The sequence below is a fragment of the Aphelocoma coerulescens genome, chromosome 12 (assembly GCF_041296385.1).
Source record: "Aphelocoma coerulescens isolate FSJ_1873_10779 chromosome 12, UR_Acoe_1.0, whole genome shotgun sequence".
Taxonomy (NCBI): Eukaryota; Metazoa; Chordata; class Aves; order Passeriformes; family Corvidae; genus Aphelocoma; species Aphelocoma coerulescens.
This window is the reverse complement of record NC_091026.1, coordinates 15,751,094-15,769,286: the sequence shown is the minus strand read 5'-3', so window position 1 is coordinate 15,769,286 and position 18,193 is coordinate 15,751,094. Positions and strand designations below refer to the sequence as shown.

Below are 18,193 nucleotides of genomic sequence, written 5' to 3'. Positions count from 1 at the left end.
CTGAACGTTTTAAATCTATCTCTTTCTAGTCCTGTGATCTCCCTCGTACGCTAATTTTGAAAATGTGCTGGCATATTAACAGAACCCTGCCCGAGGTGTGGAGCCCCTCTTTAGAAGCTCAATTTTATTTTTGATGCCTATAACAGGTGCTGGTTTAATAGGTTTGCTGTATTACAGCTTTCCTTTTTCTCTGGTGAGCCTGGCCAGATCTGTAAGCTGACACTACATGAAGGCCAGGCATGTGACTTCTCCCTGACTTTAGCCTCCCTTCACACCGAGCATTTGCGCTGCAGACTTGCAGCAGCTACAGCAGCTTTAATTCAAGCTCTGTCTAAACCAGGAGGTTTTGGGCTGATTGTATTTAAATCAGCCCAAGTCAAGCCCCTCATGCATTCCCATCCAGGGGTCTGCTTGCTTGGATTTTCCACTGTCGGCTTTTGAGTGGGCAGCACCTGGGGGGAGTGAATGTGGCTCAAACAACAAAGGAATGTTTTTGTGCTGCTCTTTGCATCCATTTCACATGAGGAGTTTGAAGCTATGGTATAAATTAAACAGAGTGGTGTTCTCCTTGCTTGCTGCAAAGAGGAAGGTGCATTCTTCCCCTATTAGGTCTGGTGGAAAATGTTTCACAGCCTGTTTATCAAATAAATATTCACAAAGACGCTTCAAATGAGGAAACACATTGGGATTAAAGTGTAACTTTACCTCTAAAATACAAGCTGAGATTCCTGGAAATGCTGCAAGCCTTTGACTTTGCGCCACCTGTTATTTTCCTGCCACCCCCTTCAGCTCCCTCCCGACTCAGAGCAAACCCAAACACGCTTTGGCTTCGCTGGAACGTTCTGCTTGTTTGTCTCAGCCCAGAGGAGCAGAGAGCGCGCTTTTGCTTCCTCATGGGGTCCTCATGGGCTTGGTTCAGCAAAGAACTGGCTGAGGTTAATCCAAATCTCCTGTAAGCCCAAGAGGTCTGTCCAAGGGCGGTGCAAAGTGCAAGGGCTAAGAGGCTGTGCTGCCTCAGGGTGTTGAACTGGGATTCAGGCCGGTTAAACTGAGGGGCTGGAGCAGCTCCGCCCAGCTCTCCTCTCCCTCTGCGGCTGTAGCTGGTGCTGACCCGAGGATGAAGAAGTTCCTGAACAAGTGCCATGTGTACAGAGTGTAAAAGGGATCATTGCTGACTCCAAGTTACCTTAGCTTGGCATGGAGGTGTTACAGTTCCAGGTCTGCATTAGCTGCAGATGAGGTGTCTCTGGGAATGACGTTGGGTATGAACTTGGAAGTTCAGTTGTTTTAGCCAGATCCTCCCATATTCATAAACCTAAATGGACTTGGACAGGCTCCTCAGTTCCTATGATTTCTTTTTCACTTGAGCTTCTTTCACTCTGGATTTTCAGTCCTCAGCAAAGGCTGCATTATCCTAGCTGGATAGTCCTTTTCCATGCACATTGGAAAGCCAGAGGTAGAGAGGGGTTAACTTGCCCAAGGCAGATGAGTTGGTGCCAGAGCTGGGAATAGAAACCAAGAGACTTGGCTCCCACTCCAGGCTCTAATTGCACAATCTCACATTGAAGCCCTGTCATTGTATACTCTTGAGGTAACACTGGCTGAAGTGAGGCAGGGAAAGCTGTTTCCAGGCTGTGATGCCTAAGGAGTGGGGAGAGGAAAAGACACCTGGAGGTGTTGGTTGTGCAAGCACCAATTATTTGTGCTTTAACGCCTGGTTTTGGCAATTGGTACTAAAATCTGATCTGTCACGTTTGAAGCCAGTGTGAAGTGGTTGGGAAAAATCCAGCCCTTTTCCAGTCAGTGATAAAGGGGAGAGGCAAATTCATAACATTGCTGATCTTTTTTTTTCTGTAAAACACCCTTGCGATGAACGGGGGAACAAAGGCAGGAGAGCTGAGAGGATCCAAGTAGTAAGAGTAAGGGTTAAATCACATTTGGGCTCTTAACGAAAGAATGAAAAATAAATTGTAATCAAGCTAGTAAAAGGTTTGGGTGATGTTGCCTTCATATCACGTGCTGTGTCTAGGAAAAGTCACAGGCTTTGTTTGAAGTGCAGTGCTTTGAGAGGGTGCAGTGCTTTGCAGCGAACTGTCTGACATTCCCCAGCTGGGACTGGCCCAGGATGGTGTTTGGAGCTGAGAGTTACATTTGGAGTCAGCCCATGTTTGAACGGGATGGGAAGACGGAGAAAAAGGAGCCAGTTTTTTTCCTGTGTAAAATAACGTATCCATCTCATCTGCCAGCTGCAGCACATGAAAAGTAAGAGGCAAACAGAAGTCACCTGGAAACTGTGATTGTGGCTCAAACAAAATAGTTCTTTCCTGTCCTTTTCTTCCCTTCTTTGACTCCGTCTTCTGGGACAGGTTGGGAGATCTGGCAGGCGGGCACAGTGGATATATGTTGAGCAACCAAAGCACAGAAATATTAATACTCCAAAAAAATAACATTGGCTTCTGAAGAGCATTTCATGTCCAAATTCACTCTGTGCTCTCAGTCCCTTGCAGACTTAACTGCCCTGTGCAGAGATTGTCAGGTGATTTATAGATTCTCCATGTTCATTTGTACAAGCCTTCATTTCCTGTTAATTTACAGCCAGATTCATCTCAGCCATCACAGCTTAGATGAGATCAGAGCTGAACTCACAGCCCCTGCTTCAGGAGAGCTCCAGAAAACGTGCTCATGGTTTGCTTTCAGTTATGTCTGTGTTGAGGTCCTTTCCTGAATCGGGCTTGGACACACATTTAATGGGCGCTCTTCTTTTGAGGAGGAAAAAAAGATTAACATTTCTGAACTTTGTGATTCTACTGATCAAGTTAATTGAAAAAGAAACTAGTCTTGGGGGGAAAGAAATTCCTCTTGTCCATGTGTTTAGTTAATGGAGGTCACAAAATTCTGGGTATAGTGATTTTTCCTGTATTTTAGTCTCACTGTACTCTAAATTCAGTGTACCTCTGTTCTACTAGGTGCATGGATGTGAAAATTCAGACTTTATTCCTAGCTGTAAATGAATATTGGTCATTTGGATAGCAGCCATGTCATTGCCTCTGAAACAGTTTGTGGTTGTGGAGACCTGTGTGCCAGTAACCCACGGAATAACCAGTTTGGAGACATAAATTATGACTTTCCTTTGATTTTTCTTGACACCTTGTTGCATTGTATTAGCAGCACACTGCTATGGTGCTGTAAAATTTATCCTTAATGTTTTCTGGGCCTGCACTGAATTAATTATCATTTAAACTCTTCAGTCAAAGTAGTGTTTCTGTGCCTGTTTCCCCAGCGTTAAGCCAGGGCCATGTGCTGGCTGTTTAAAGGGTGAGTTTCCCAAAAGTAAATTGTTCTGGGGTTGCAGATTTTACAGTTTTCCTGTTGCGGACACCAGCAAATGTTGTGGTGAAACAATCTGGTTTTAATAACAGGGAGGGTAAAGGAGCAGATCATGGTGTGGGGAGCAGGTCCCTTGACATGTGCTGTTGCCATTTGCTGCCAAAGGGAGGAGGTTTTCTTCAAAAGGGGCTTGTCTGAACCACCGGGAGAGCCTTGAATGGGGGTGAAGCTGGAGAAGATGGGCTCCTAAACAGCTGTAAGCTTCAGTGCCTGAAAGGCTGTGGTTGGACATCCCTCAGTTTTTGGTTTCAAAGAGCTGATGCTTTGTCAGGGGAGCTGGGACTTGCATTCAGGAGTGCTTTCATTGGCTGCTGTCCCCTCCTCTGCTTACCCAGTAGGTAGCTGGATGGATTAAGGCACAGGACTTGTCTGAACTGTCTCTACTATCTCTTATTATTCAGCAAGTTCCCAAGTGTCTGGTGAGTGTCTCAGTTTGGAGTGCCTCACTCAAAGCCTTGCCAGTAATATCAGTGACTGGTCTAAATTCACATCAGGCGTGTGCTCTGCCTCCTGTGACTAATGCACAATGTATTTTTTTAATTGATTACTGTTCTCTACTGACTCAGGCCAGAAAGGAGTCAGAGGAAAGAACTCGGTGGGAGGGTGATTTTAACTTAGACCTTGTTGAATACAGATGAAGTCTAAAGGTATTTAACTGTTCAGTGGCTGTGGAAGCCCTGAGGGCAGTTGGCAGGACCTTCTCTAAAGGAAAACCTTAGATTGAATCCCTCAGGCTGTCCTGGTAAGGCAGCAAACACAGGTGAGTGCAGGGTCTGATCCCGCAGTCCGTGCTTGGGCAGGCACTGGCACTGCAGAGCTGTCCTAATCCTACAGTGGGACAAAAGTAGCAAAAGATGAGGAAACGCCTGCAAGAACATTTGCAAGACTTCTTATTTCTGTGTGTTACAAATTGTTGTAACATAGTGCAAAGCTGGGAATTTTCAGAAGAATCCTTAGGAATTAAGAATGTCATGTAACTTCTGTTGAGTTTGTATTTACTTATTTGTTTCCTTCTCTGAAAGTCCCATTCTCTGAATAAAGCCTTGGCAGGTTGGTTAAACCACTGATCTGCACTCCTTGCCTTTGGGATTCAAAACCAGCCCTGTAGTCCTTGCATGTAACAAATCCAGTTTGGAAGTGCAGGCTTGTAGGAGAACGAGCCCAGCTTAATGGAAGAAAAACTGATGAGTGGAGTGAAGGGTTCTGTAGAAGGAAAAAACTGTCTGGAAGCCTGCAGATACCTGTGAGCTGGTCTCTAGCCAGAGGAGCAGCGAGGGGATTAGGGAATGCCTCTCTGGAATGGGTTTCTCCTCAGACAGCTCTTGAAAACTCACCGTAACTCTGAGCGTACAAACTCGGGGCCAGCCTGGGGGCCTGCTGCAGCCTTGGATATTCTTTCTGTTTTTCTAAGAGAACTAAATAGTCTCTTTTTCTCCTCCTGACTGTTTCAGGCATCACAACAGGATCCGCAGCATTGAAGCCAGTCAACTGCAGCCCTACGTTACCCTGGAAACATTGGACCTGAGTTTCAATGACATCACGGAAATCCGAAACGGCTGCTTTCCACAGGGACTTCACATAAAGGAGCTGTGAGTTTTTCTTGTTGGGAACTGCTTTTGTTGAGTTACCACAGCAGAGAAAAGGGCCTCAAACCTTTAAAAAAAGAAGTAATGAACATAAGAAGTATGGGATTTTTTGTCAGGATTTTAAGTGCAAAGGAGAGCTAGAAGGCAGCATATTGTCACTATTGCCAGGTTATTTTTTGAGTGCTGTTTCTGATGTAGCTATAAAGAATGCAAATTATTATTAATTATGTTGCAGAGAAAAGGTATCCTTCATCCTTCAGGTGTGGGTGTCTTTACAACTGCAAACCCATGTGCATCTAGAAGAGTGGAGAGAGAACAACTATTTCATCATTAAAGTGGCTTCTGAATATCGAGAACAGAAATGTCTCTGATTATTTGAAGAAAATGGGGTCAAGCAGAGTAACACCCCCCTTCCTCCAACAGGATGTTTGCCTATTCAGAGAGACATAAAATAATCTGTATTTTAGGTACCTTTGAAGAGGTGCAGGCAAATAGTCTGCCTGCATTAAAGTTTACACCCACGTTTCTGCTCCTGGTTGCAAGAGGGTGTAAGAGAGTGGTGGTGTGACTGATGTTTGCCTGTTGTCCTGCAAAAACAGCCCCCTGTGGCTAAGACTAGGATCTAAATAAGAAACACCTCTGGGACAGATACTGAGGGGAAAATGGGGAATGAATAGTATCATCCTGCACTGGAATAGTCTCCAGTTTCTGGCTTCCACTCCTGATTGCCTTGTTCAAGTAGGAGGATGTCAGGGAGCTCTTTGGAAGTGCCCAACAATTCTCCACATTCATCACAGGCTCTGGGAAAGGCCCTGTGCCCTTTGTGCAGACAGAAATCCAGCTGGTTTGAAGCCATCTCTGTAGTTTCACCAGCTTGTCTGGAGACCAACTAAATGCTGATAAAAGCTGATTTCTGACAGAACTGTTCATTTTTCTGCTGTGATTTATTGCAGCTACCTGGGGAGCAACAGAATCAGCACCCTGGAGCCTGGTGCTTTTGATAGCCTGTCACGGTCCCTGCTAACACTTCGTCTGAGTAAAAACAGGATCACTCAGCTTCCTGTCAAGGCGTTCAGGCTGCCCAGGCTAATACAACTGTGAGTACAAATGTCCACTTTAATTAAGCTCTGCCACACTATATGGAGTCAAAATGTCCCTGGGGATATGCACACCGAATGTCACCCTTCCTCACCTGCTATCTATAAAATGTAGAATCCACTCTGCAGCAGTCCTCTGCCACCTTCTAGTAAGACACACTGGGAGAGGGTCCTTTTTGTCTTGTAACTCTTGGCTTTTCAGGCCATTATTTGGATCAGGTGGGGAGGGAGGGAGGGAGGGGTGCTGCAGCAGACGTCAGCATCTTTTGCACTTGACAGAGTGAGACTAATCCATTCCCTTGCAAGTTGCTGGTGTCTGTGGTGCAAGAGAGGTTTGCAGGACATTTCTATTGAGAATGACAGAACTCAGCTGCCATGTTAGCATTTCAAGACCACACAAGTATCTTTATGTGACAATAAAAAAGCAGTGAGGGAAGGTTGTTAAACTGTGAGGTGATATTTGGGCAGAGAAAATTGCAGCTCAGATGAGTTAACACACACACAGTTGTTCTGCCTGCATGGGGACATGCAGATATCTGCAGCTATAAACATGCTGCATGTGTAAAAAAGTAGCACTAATGGTTGAGCTTTTCCCTTCTGCTGCTGTTGGAGAAACAGGCATAGACTAATGCTCCTTGCAATCTTTCCATCAAATTTGATAGGCAGGAGGTCCACCTCTGTCTGTTAACATGAAGTCCACAAATGCTGTTGGAACTCGCACCTCTAAGTGGCAACCTCTTGACTGAGAGACAAATCCTTAAGCCAGGGTGTGCCCAAGGAATGTGTGTGCCTTTGTGTCTGCATACGTGCAGGATTTATGGCCAGTTTGGGATTGGATAGGGGGACACAATAGCATATGCATCTGAAAAGTCTGTTGCCTCTCAGTTGGAAGTTACTGTCCATTGAGTGAGGGCTTCTAATTCACTGTGTTTGACTGCATCATGTGCAGAGCTGTAATAAAAACAACTCAGTCTGTTTAGGAGCACAGTTTGCACTGAGAGATGGAGTAATTGGTACTCTTAATGACAGCCTCAGAGCTGGTTGTTTAACTCTACAGATAAACATGAATGAATTGCAAGTTATCCAGATTGGTGTGTTGTAGAATTTGTGTACAGTTCTTTTCCTGGCAAAGCCTGTTTCACTAATAGCCCAGGAAATGCAGTACGACAAGGGACTTTAGGCCTGCAAAATCTTTATTGCTTACTTGACTTTAATTACACTCAACTTGAGTGCAAGTTCAACATTGTTTTTTTAGGCAGTTGAAAAGTAAGCTTAAAGTCTCTGTGGCTTCTTCATCTTTTCCAAAACAAGTTTGGATGTTGTAACTTCCACCATTTTCCTCAACACAAACACTGAATAGGGAACTATCCTTAGCTTAATCTTGTATGTGTGGAAAAGTATCAATTTTAAAAGCTCCAGCTTCAGCTTTTAGTGCATGGTGTTGAAGTTTTCCACTGATTTTACAGAATTGGATTTTCACCTGATATATGTGGGTCAAGCAATCCATAAGACTGATGTAGGTTGCTAAAGTGTGCTGTTATGATGTTCATATTGCTATTTAGAAAAAAGATATTGCCAACATTATGGGGTCCTTCCCCACCCATGGAAACTAAAAATAAATTTAATGAACCAGGCTGGAAATCTTTGTATACAGAAAATAGTAAGACTACATTGTTATTGGAAACAACTTTTTTCACTCTTTATTATAGTTTCTGATAGTAGAAAAAAAAAGTGACATTTGTCAGAAAACTGAAAGCTTTCCTTTCAAACTTAGCCATAAAGTTTCCTCTTGGGCCCACCCTTTTGGGGCACCTGCATGTTTCAGAGCACCTTTTTACTGGACAATTACAAGTCCTGTAAAAACAATGGGTTGTAAGGGAAATAATGCCGACGTTTAAGTGTTCTGGTTCAAATGGTGTCTGCGCTTGAGGGAGGGTGAAGTGTGAAAATTGATGAGAAGGATCAATGGCTTAAAAGAAATGCGAGAGAGGAGGGATGAAGAGGAATTGCTGCACTCTGTTATTTCTCTGTAGTGAAAGTCTGTCCCAGGGTGAGTTTGTTTAGGCGATCGCACCCAGCTGCCTTCCCTGCATAGCTCTTGGATTGAAAGTTTCCGGTGCTCTTCTGCTGTCTCCTGGGAACCACTGACAGAGGAGTTGTTGGCATTGCTGTCCCCATTGTGTGCTGCACAGATGAATTCGTGAGAAAGGACTGGGGTTTAATAAACTTGTATGGCCTTGGTGATTTTAGGGAGCTGAACCGGAATCGCATCCGCCTGATTGAAGGCCTGACGTTCCAGGGACTGGACAGCTTGGAAGTCCTGAAACTCCAGCGCAACAACATCAGCAAATTGACTGATGGGGCTTTCTGGGGACTAGCCAAAATGCAGATTCTGTAAGTTGGAGAAATGGGCTCTTTTCCCTTAAACAGCCTCAGCTTCAGCTGCTGTCACATCCTTCTCTTCGTTTTAGCAGAGACCTGTGGGCACCTATTCCACTTCTCGTGCTTCTTTCTTTGTCCTGCTTGCTCAGAGCTGCTGCAGCAGCTGTTTAGTTGGCCTACAGTTTACAAAAGCTCACTGCTTCACCAGGTGTTCAATAAAAAGAGCATTGTTTTTTAAGCTGTGACACTATTCCTTTGAAAGTCTGACTATTTGAACAATCAGCATTGATCTCAACTGGTCTTTAAATATCTGGCTTCTGCAAATTTGTTTTGACTGATATATGGAAACTCTGTGTTGCAGACAGGATTATTCTACCTCTTGGGATACCTGGAAACCAAGCTGGCCATTCTTAGTGATGTTTTCTTTCCATACCAGAGAATATTGATTAGAAGTTGCAGAGAAATACCTGAAGCTTCCAACACACTTGGCTTTTAGGTGTGTTTGCAAGGTCCCAGATGATGAAAGCAGCATATTTCTGGGTGCTGCTGTCACACAACTGAGACTCTGCAAATACAAACTTGAATGGGATGCTTTAAGCCCAGTTTATTTGCACTGGAGCTTCTCTCTGCAGTCACATCTCCTCCTGGGCATTTCCTTTGTGTTGTCCTTGAATTTCTATCCTTTGTTTGACATGAAATGCCCACACATGCATGTGTCCATGGGTATGCAGGAAGGTGTGTAGGAATGGCAAAAATCCCAGTTATTTTTGGAAATTCTTTCAGCATTTGACCAGTGCTGCTTATCTGTCAATTCCTTCTGATTTTCTTCCACAGCCATCTGGAATATAACAGCCTGACAGAAGTGAACAGTGGCTCTCTCTATGGCCTCTCCTCTCTGCACCAGCTTCACCTCAGCAACAACTCCATATCCCGCATCAACCCCGATGGCTGGAGCTTCTGCCAGAAGCTGCATGAGCTGTAAGCTGGTTTCTGTTGTGTTGTGTAATGTTGGCAGGAGAGACAGCAGGAAGGAATTTTCTCAAGGCTTACAGCTCCCACTGTATCAACCTGTAGAAATGCAGGAACTGCAGGTTCCTAAGTGATGCCCTTGTTATTTATGATGTTACAACCTTCAGAGCATCTGGTTAAAATACATTTGCACCAGAAACAAAGGCTAGAACCCACTAAAAGTGCACAGTGCCCAAAGACCTGGAGAGCTTGTGAGCTGTGGCTTGCCAGCATTTTTAGCTAGTGAGTTACAAGACTTGTAACTTGCCATGAAATAACTCTACAGCCTGAAGGAAGCTTTGCTTTATCTTCTGTATTTACAAAGAACAATCATGCTTTCAACCAGCAAAGATGTGGCCCTTTAAAGGCAGTTCTCCTTGTTTCTCCTGTTTACACTTTATCCTTTCTGTAGGGTTCAGTTGCTGAAAAGTAAATACATTGGCTTTGCTCTCCTGAGGTTTCCAGCTGTGAATACAGCCTGATAAATGAAAGAAAGCCTTGCTGCTGAGGGCAGCCCCACAAGGGTGTCTTTTGGGTCTGTGACACTGCTCAAAGCCTTTTTGAAGAGACACACATGGGTGCCTGCAGTATTTACAGAAGTAGCTGTTATCCCCTTGGTGGGACTGTGGAAAGATTCACTTTTTTCCTTATGGAACTTGACACGTGGTCAGTTTAACTGGAATTCCTTCTGCTTGGTGCAGGGAAATGTTAGACCTTGTTAGGGATTCTCCTATCCACCAAAAAGCAGAATAGTAAAGCAGCTTCCTGCTGCCAGAGGTCTCACTCTGCTCTCCCACTAGAGGTTGGTATGTGCCCACTCAGCTGTGAGTCCCGAAACTTTTGGGCTGTGGATTCAGAGGTGGACATGACACATGTAATTTCTTCAAGTTTAGAATTAACATGCCATCCCTGTGATCTTCTGTTGAACCCAAACCATTCGTTCAGACGTTGGTTATTTTTTGGGGGCACAAGGAAGTACTTTATTTTTGGTTTTAGTGAAATACATGCGTGATTGTTAAATTACCTAATTTTTCAAATTGCTGCAGAACTGCATATGCCTGGCACAGTTCTGTGGACAGCTGCAGTTCCTTCATGTGTAGATCCTCACATGATATTTTTCTAGATTAAGGCAGTGTTAATGGAGACATCTTCAAGGCAAGAGATCAGAACTGGAACTGTGCTCTGTGGTTTGCTAAAATTTGAAGCATCAAAAAAAGGGGAACCTGCCTTGCCAAAGCACTTACAGTTGAATCCTTGGAACAGCCAAATGCAGATTGCTGTACTGCACAGCTCTGAGAGCTTTCTGCTCTCAGGACCAAATGTCTGGTGCCTGTGCTGAGCTTCATTTCAGCCTGGGTTAGATAGGATGGGTAAGGCCCATCTGCACCTTTCACGGCTAATGTCAGAACTCTTTTAGGGGGAGCTAAGCTTGTCTTCTCTACCTGACACTGTCTTGCAAACCCTCAAGGTTTAGGTTGGAGTAGCATGTCATGCTGAGTCCTTTTTCTCAGGTACAGATTGGGATCTCATCCAACATGCAGTTCTAACAGTGAGCTGTCCTGTCTTAGAAGCAGTAATTGCAGAAACTCGGGTGCAGGCCTCACTCATGCTGGTGCAGGATGGGGTAGATGTGGAAAATGCCCGGTGGTGTGAGGTGGTATGAGCCTCTGGGGTGTGCCTGATCTGCCAGGCAGGATTGTGCTGCTGTTTGAGGCCAGAGACACAGTCACAGAGATGAGAAAGGTGATTGTGTGGGTGTTAGCACATCCCTGCAAAGTAGTACAAGCTCTTGCAGGTGTTGCCTTTAGGGTAAGGCTGCTGCAGGGAGCCATCAGATCTCCAAACTGAAACTCCCACAGCCAGAGAGTACCTGTAGAAGAGGTCTGTGCTGAAACTCAAGGGTGAGGAAAGGAAGCCATAGATACATCTAGACTGACTCTTGCACTTTGTTAGCTGTCTATGTTTCATTCCTCATTGAAAGATCCTTGCTCACCTCCACTGTTGCTAAATCTACTGGGTTTCAGTTACCAGAAAACACTGTGGTTGTACAGGGAATGAATTTCAAAGTCTTCTAAGGAGGGAGTTGGTCATCTGAAGGAGGAGTTTTCTCTCATTCAGTTGCTGGGACAAAATGTGGCCCCAAGGCTCTGGTCTGATTTAAAAGCTGACAAGGAAAGAAAGCACTTGCCTTGTTATGAGCATGAGAAAGGGCTGATTGTATTCACCAGTCAGGTGCTAGAGCATCAGTATCATGGAAAAAACCACAGTGGGAGCACAGGATTTCATCAGAGGTAAATGGTGGCTTGCCTGCTGGGTGTCTCCCTTTCTACCTGTAGCTTGGTCAATGGGAATGAAGTATGTTAGATGTACCTGGTCCAGAACAGGCTGGCAGCAGCAGCCCCAGCTGCACAACAGGGTTCTGGTTGACCCCTTTCTGTACCAATTTTGGCATGGTGCTCAGGGAGCTGCTCTCCCACTTCTTGCCAAAAGGGTTGTGTAAACAAACATTGCCATTTATTCATTCCAGTGATTTCTCACCGGTAGAGAGATGCCAAGGTCAGGGAAGCAGCAGAGATCTGCTGGCTTCTCTCAACCAGGTAATCCACACTGCTGAGGGGGGAAACCTGATGTTTTGCAAATTGGCCTGTCCTGTGGCAGGAAGCAGAGCCCTGGAATGTTGAAGAAGCCACTGCCAGGTGCAATAGCTCCTGGAACCTTCCATGTGGTGACACCATTGAGAGAGTCTCCAAGTCGTGCTGCTGTCTGTCCATCTTGGGGTGACATCAGAACAAACAGAGGGAATGTGCCTTCACCAGTTGTGGCAGGAACTCTTATGTGTAGAATCAAAAGGAACTATATATTTTCTCAGTCAGGTTTAGGATTACTTTTGAACAATTTTTTTTTAAGCCAAATTCTTTAATCGCAGGTGAAGACACAATTTTGACCAGATGCCAGTTCTTCATAACTAGCACTATAGCTTCTTTAGGAATGAAGGTATGTTGTCCCATACCTTCAAACTCATTAATCTTTGCTGAATTTTCTCCAGAGCTTGCCCTCTGCCCACTCACACAGCTAAAAGATTGCAGGTTTGCCAAGTAAATGACGCCCTCAGTGCTTTGGAGTATGTGTCTGTTTTGACTTAGGTTTTGGCTTTGCAGTGAGTTTCATGCAAGCCCTGGACACATTTTTAAGCAGACTCATTAACAGGCAGTACTAGAACAGGAATTTGGAGGTTTCAAACTCAGTGAAATTTTTTTCTTGTTGTCCATACAGTGAAAGATTTTAGTGCTTGTTCAAAGCTGCCTAACTCCACTTTTTCAAAAGCTGAGCAGCCCAAACCGTCATATCTTTTGAAGTGAGTTGTATCTCCCGGTCACTAAGAAGGTTGTTTTGAAAATCTGGTGCCTGCTGCTACTCTGAGTGGTCCCTCATTCGACAGTCCAAGCTGGCTTTCCACAGCAGGGCTTTATTCTGGATAGAAGGTCGTTGCACAGTGTGTGAGGTGGCTGCAGTGGCTTGTAGCTTCCCAATGCCTGCCCTCAGTGTCACGTCTCCGAAGCCTCGTCTGCACCTTGCTGGGAGAGAAAAGCAGCTGCCTTCCTGCCAGCTTCCAAACTGCAGCAGGAGTAGTGCTTAAAAACAATCTCCCACACCAGAGATAATACAGGCAAGGGGAAGAGATAGATGGAAAACTAGGAAAAAAACCAACCCTCCGATAGTTTCTTGTAAGTGGAGAGGATTTAAGGCAAACTATGCTTCTTGACAAAGGGGAGTGGGAAGAAGGAAAGGTGGCTGGTTTACAACAGGCACCTCCTTTCTGTGCGTGAAAGGAAGCATTCAATTGCCTTGTGGTGAAATGCTTTTGGCTCTGGACTGGGGTGGAGCAGAGGCACCCACACCCAGAGCCTGGGGCTTGCTGTGCACAAGTGCAGAACGATAAGACACCTCCTGAGTACAGAAATCTGGACCCTGCCAAGAGCGTGTGTGAACTCCAAAATCCATCTGTGTGACATCACTCTGCCCCTCGCAGGGTGTGGGGAACAGGGCCTGCTTTTCCCTGTAAGCCTCGGAGGGAGTCCAAATGGAAGTGAGGATTGAACACAGCCATCTGAGTGTTGCCTGTACCTGTGGGGACAGAGGGGTGGCACTGCCAGACCCTCACCCAGCTGCATGGGAGCAGGAGAAGCTCATCCCTACTGTAGCTGCCAGTGTGTGTGTGTGTTAGGTTGTTGCTCTTAGTCACTTCTGGGGCAGCCTCTCTCTGTATCCTGCACAGAAAATTTCCCCATAGCTGGGTACCAACTGCCTCCTGCTCCCTTAGTGTCATCCAGGCTTCCCAATGGGTGTCTTGTGGCAATACTTGCAGGCTGCAGTCTTATTTCCTCATCCAGCTGTTACGTATGCACCCGGTACCTCACCTCGTGTAAGGTGGTTGTGGGAGGCAGGCACTGGTTGGCACAGAGGAGTTTGGAAAATACCAGATGGATTGACAAGGGCTGTTGTTACATTTCTTTCCTCAGGATACTCTCCTACAACAACCTAACAAGGCTGGATGAGGGAAGCCTGGCAGACCTCGGGGGACTGCACGTGCTACGGCTGAGCCACAATTCCATCAATCATATTGCAGAAGGTGCTTTCAGGGGACTCAAAAACTTACGTGTCCTGTAAGTTGCTCTGAGCTTTTGTCAGACCACACCCATGTTCCCTCCACAGTTTGTGTTCTGCTGAATGGTTCTGCTTTGGAGGTGCCTTGGGTGCCCATGTCTGGCAGTTTCAGGTTTCTGAAACCACCTCAGCAGACCAAAAATCCCTGAGGTCTCATTCCTGCAGCTAATAGCAGTATTTCTCTTGCTATCATATTGACTTTAATTGAAATGCTTAGAAAAGATTAGTTTCATTTGGGTTATTCTGCACTCAGAAGGAGCAGGGAATGATTCCTTCCACTGGCAGCACTGGAAATTTGAAAATCCTCTTAAATGTGCTATTGAGCACTTCTGTGTTGTTACTTTTTTTAGAAAAAAACTGAATATTAAATATAAAATTATGGGGTAGGATGATGTTAAGAAAAAAGCAATGGCAAAACAAAGCAATGTAGAAGTTGGGCTTGGGATCTGACTGTGCCAGTAAGTGTAACAACACAGGAAGCTTCACCCAGTCTTCAGTCCAGTCATAGAAATGAGAAGCTTTTGCAGGTACCATGCAAGTAACCAGAAGTCTTTAATGCAATTGGGCTCATGAAATGTTCTGTGCTCTGATTTTCATGGTAAACCCTGAAAAGCCAAAAAGTTGCCAAGGGCAAAGTTTCGTGTGCCCTAATACTGAATTGCAAAATGATCCATCCAGTGCTGGCTGTGGCCATTTGCCACAGACTTTTATTTTAAAACCACTCACACAATATAATACCTGGAAATGTGACACTGGAAACGAGCTTGCTAATCCAAATACCAGCTTGTAAGGTTTTAGGAGTAGTAGATCCCATTAGACAGGTCAATGTGACTTCCCGTGGGATGCAGCTGTACCATTATGCACTGTTAACCCAAAAGCTGTGTTAGATTGAAGTACATCTGGGCTTGTCTTATGACCATCAGAAGATGAGGAACCCAGTTCCATTTCTGCAGCTGTGTTGTCTTGGTCTCCTTACTGGAACCTGCAGGGCTGCTGGCTGCTCTCCTCCTCTCTCTGGGAGCTGCAGGCTCAGCACCTTCATCTGGCAAACCACAAAGTTCTCACAGTCCTTGTGACAGCACCAGACACATTCCCAGGCTGGTTGGGTTCAGCAAACTGATTTAATTCTTCCTTCAAAAGAAAAAAACACACTTTGATACTTTTATTCCTCTTCAGAAGCCCATTGTGGCCTGAGTCATTAAAAGGAAATGGGAGCAGAAAGATCTCCCCTCTTTACAGGACTTTCTGCATCTTACTCTTTTCTTTATTGAAGTTCATAGTGAAGGAAGTGACTGGAAAGTGAGTTTGGGTTTTGTTTGCTTTTTTTAAACTTAAGCCAAAGCCTTTCAGCCACTGGGCATTCAGAAAGGGACCTCTCTGAGGCAGCTGTCAAGACCGGAACTAAAGGTTTCCAAAGAAAAATGGAGGGGAAGGGGAGCTGGTCGTTCTCTTTGCTCTGCAGTGAATGTGGAGCCTCTTTTATGTCCAGGGCAGAGGGGGGAGGCGGAGAGGGAGTGTGTGAGCGAGCTCTAATTTAATAAAGAGAAAGGCCTATTGGGTCCTGCACCTGGTGAAAAAGAGCCGAGCATGCTTTAATTATGGGCTATTGTTGGGGAGCCTTTGGTGGGTGTGAAACTGCTGAAATGTGGAGCTATTCAAATAGAGGTCAGGCCCGGAGACCTCTGAGCACAATGATTAACAAGGCTTCGAGCATTCAAGCTCAGCCAGCCAGAAAGAATAGGAAATTGGCAACAGGGGCTGGGAGAGGAGTTGGAATACAAAGAGAGCTGGGCTAAAATACCCCACTCTTTTTTTCTCCCTCTCTCTATTTTCACTCATTTGTTAAAAAGGTTTTTTATTCTTCCTTTCTAACACTAAACCTTTGAGTTGCCACTGGATGAACAAGCAGTACCATTTTCTTTCCCTTTTTCAAGAAAACACAATGTGTGGCAGTCAATTAATAAAAGTGTGTGTCAGAGCTCCTACAGGCTGTTCCCACTTGTCTGTCTCTGCCATGGGAAAGGGTTTGCCACTCCAAAGACCAGCAGCCCGTGGTGAAACTGAAGAGGAGAAATGTCTGAGAAGGGATTTTCCTTTAAAAAACAAACAGAACAACAGACATTGGCTTGGCAACTGTTGGGAAAATGTAGAAACTAAGCTCCAGGAGGATGTGACTTGCTCCTGTCCGACTCGGATGGTGCTGGAAATTCCAGCACATCAAAGCATGTCTCCTGGACTCATCTCTTTGGCCACCACAGCATTATGTGCACCCACACCCCACAAGGATGCTGAGTTTTTGTCCATCCCTGTGCCACAGAGCAATCCACAGATCACCTTGACATCCACAATGATGCTGGGCTCTCCAGGGACATGAGATTCAGGTCTCAGGCTGAAGCCAGCTGAGAACCAGGAATTGTGCCTTTTGGCCATCTGCCTTCACATCTTCAGTTCACCCTAAAGCAGCGAAAGGGGCAAAGACTGCAGCCAGCTGAGGGAAAGCTATTCCCATATTGCAACTGGGGCTTTCTTTTAAATTTCTTTTCCCTTCTTGTGAGTTACTGTGTATTTGTGCTGCCCAGCCCAGAAGCCACACTGTGATGCCTGTGTCTGGAGTGTTGCAAAATGCAGGGGGACTTGTTTTTCTTTTCTTGGTCTTAATATTTTTTTATCTGGAAACATTCTGATAATCATCTTCAAAAGGTGCGAAAGGAGTACCTGAGGGCTCAGGGGTTATCTGGATAGTGAAGTTTGCTTTGGTGTTGGGTTTTGCCAGGTTTTAAATCCGAGTGATGTAACAAAACCAACAAAGCCTATTTAGTTTTTCTTTCTTTTTACTTAGCGTTGGAAATGATGAATTTCTGTCTGTGTTGCTGGGTATTCATTGCTAGCTGGAATTAAAAGCTGGGAGGGAAGGATTTTTAAACAGACTGTTTAAACAGCTTTTGTGGATCTCTCTGTTTGTTCTGTGTGCTTGTTTTTCTTCAGACCTCTTTGGCTCTTGTAATTGATGGTCAATTTGAGAGCCAAAAGAAGTTAACTCTGAAAAAGGAATTCTCTTGGTTTTTTTTAAATGGTTACACAAAGTTAGGCTGGTGTAGCGATGCTGGCGCTTTCCTTTGTTGAGTTTTCAAGTTCATTGCCAGAAAAAATGGATCTTTGTAGAAAATATACCAAATCATCTTCCTAGGATTCAGCTATAGACAAATACATGTATACACTAGAATACCTTAAGTGATGTTATTTCATGGTAGTAGCATTTAAGGACCGCTGTTTCTTTCAGTTTAATTTTGGCAGTTTATTTTAATTTTCCTCCTCCTATTTGGATACACAGAACTAGAAATGGACAGAAATCTACTTGGTAAAAAGTAGCTGTCTCAGAGGGTTTCAGCTAGGGCTCTTTCTGTTTTGCACCATCCCACCATGTGTCAGTGCAGGAGAAGTGATTAGTGCTGCTTTGCTGCAGGACTCTGCATTTTCTGGTAACTCAGGAGAAAATGGGAAGCTCTCATGCTTCACTCTCCAGCTTCCTCCACTTGTTTGTTACAGTGACTCTGGGACTAAGGCGCTGATTCCAAGCTCTCTTTTGTCCTCTCCCCAGGGAACTGGACCACAACGACATCTCAGGCACAATAGAAGATACCAATGGAGCCTTTACAGGCCTGGAAAACCTGAGCAAGCTGTGAGTATCCCTGGGCATGAATTCTGCAAGCCAGTTTTGTTGTGTGCCTGTGTAGGGTTGGGTCTGTCCCTTTTTATGCAGCCTCCCTCATCTTGGAACAAGACAAAAATCAACAGAAAATCTGAGATGTAGTAGTTTTTCAGGCTCACTGCAAGAGTGCAAATGTGGTTTTCAAGCACTGGTGTTTCTAAGCAGGTAGAGGCAATTACTTCCTTTCAAAATGGTGAACATATGGTGCCACATACTGCAGTTCAGACACACAGGAGAGAGAAATTTAAGCTGTTTTCGTGTATAAAATTCAGCACAACCATTCCTCACTTCCAAAAGCAAACAAGCAACAAAAACGACCCCTTGCAATCCTCAGTGAGGCACTGACTGATGCAGCAAAT

General features: G+C 44.9%; 1 protein-coding gene across 1 annotated transcript in view; it reads left to right on the top strand.

Moving 5' to 3' along the window:
• LRIG1 (leucine rich repeats and immunoglobulin like domains 1) overlaps positions 1 to 18,193 on the top strand; it is a 92,245-nt gene that overhangs the window by 53,708 nt on the left and 20,344 nt on the right. The window contains 6 exon segments of the mRNA XM_069028419.1: positions 4,839 to 4,976; positions 5,927 to 6,070; positions 8,321 to 8,464; positions 9,287 to 9,430; positions 13,981 to 14,124; positions 17,724 to 17,804. Coding sequence (XP_068884520.1) covers positions 4,839 to 4,976; positions 5,927 to 6,070; positions 8,321 to 8,464; positions 9,287 to 9,430; positions 13,981 to 14,124; positions 17,724 to 17,804 — 795 coding nt within the window.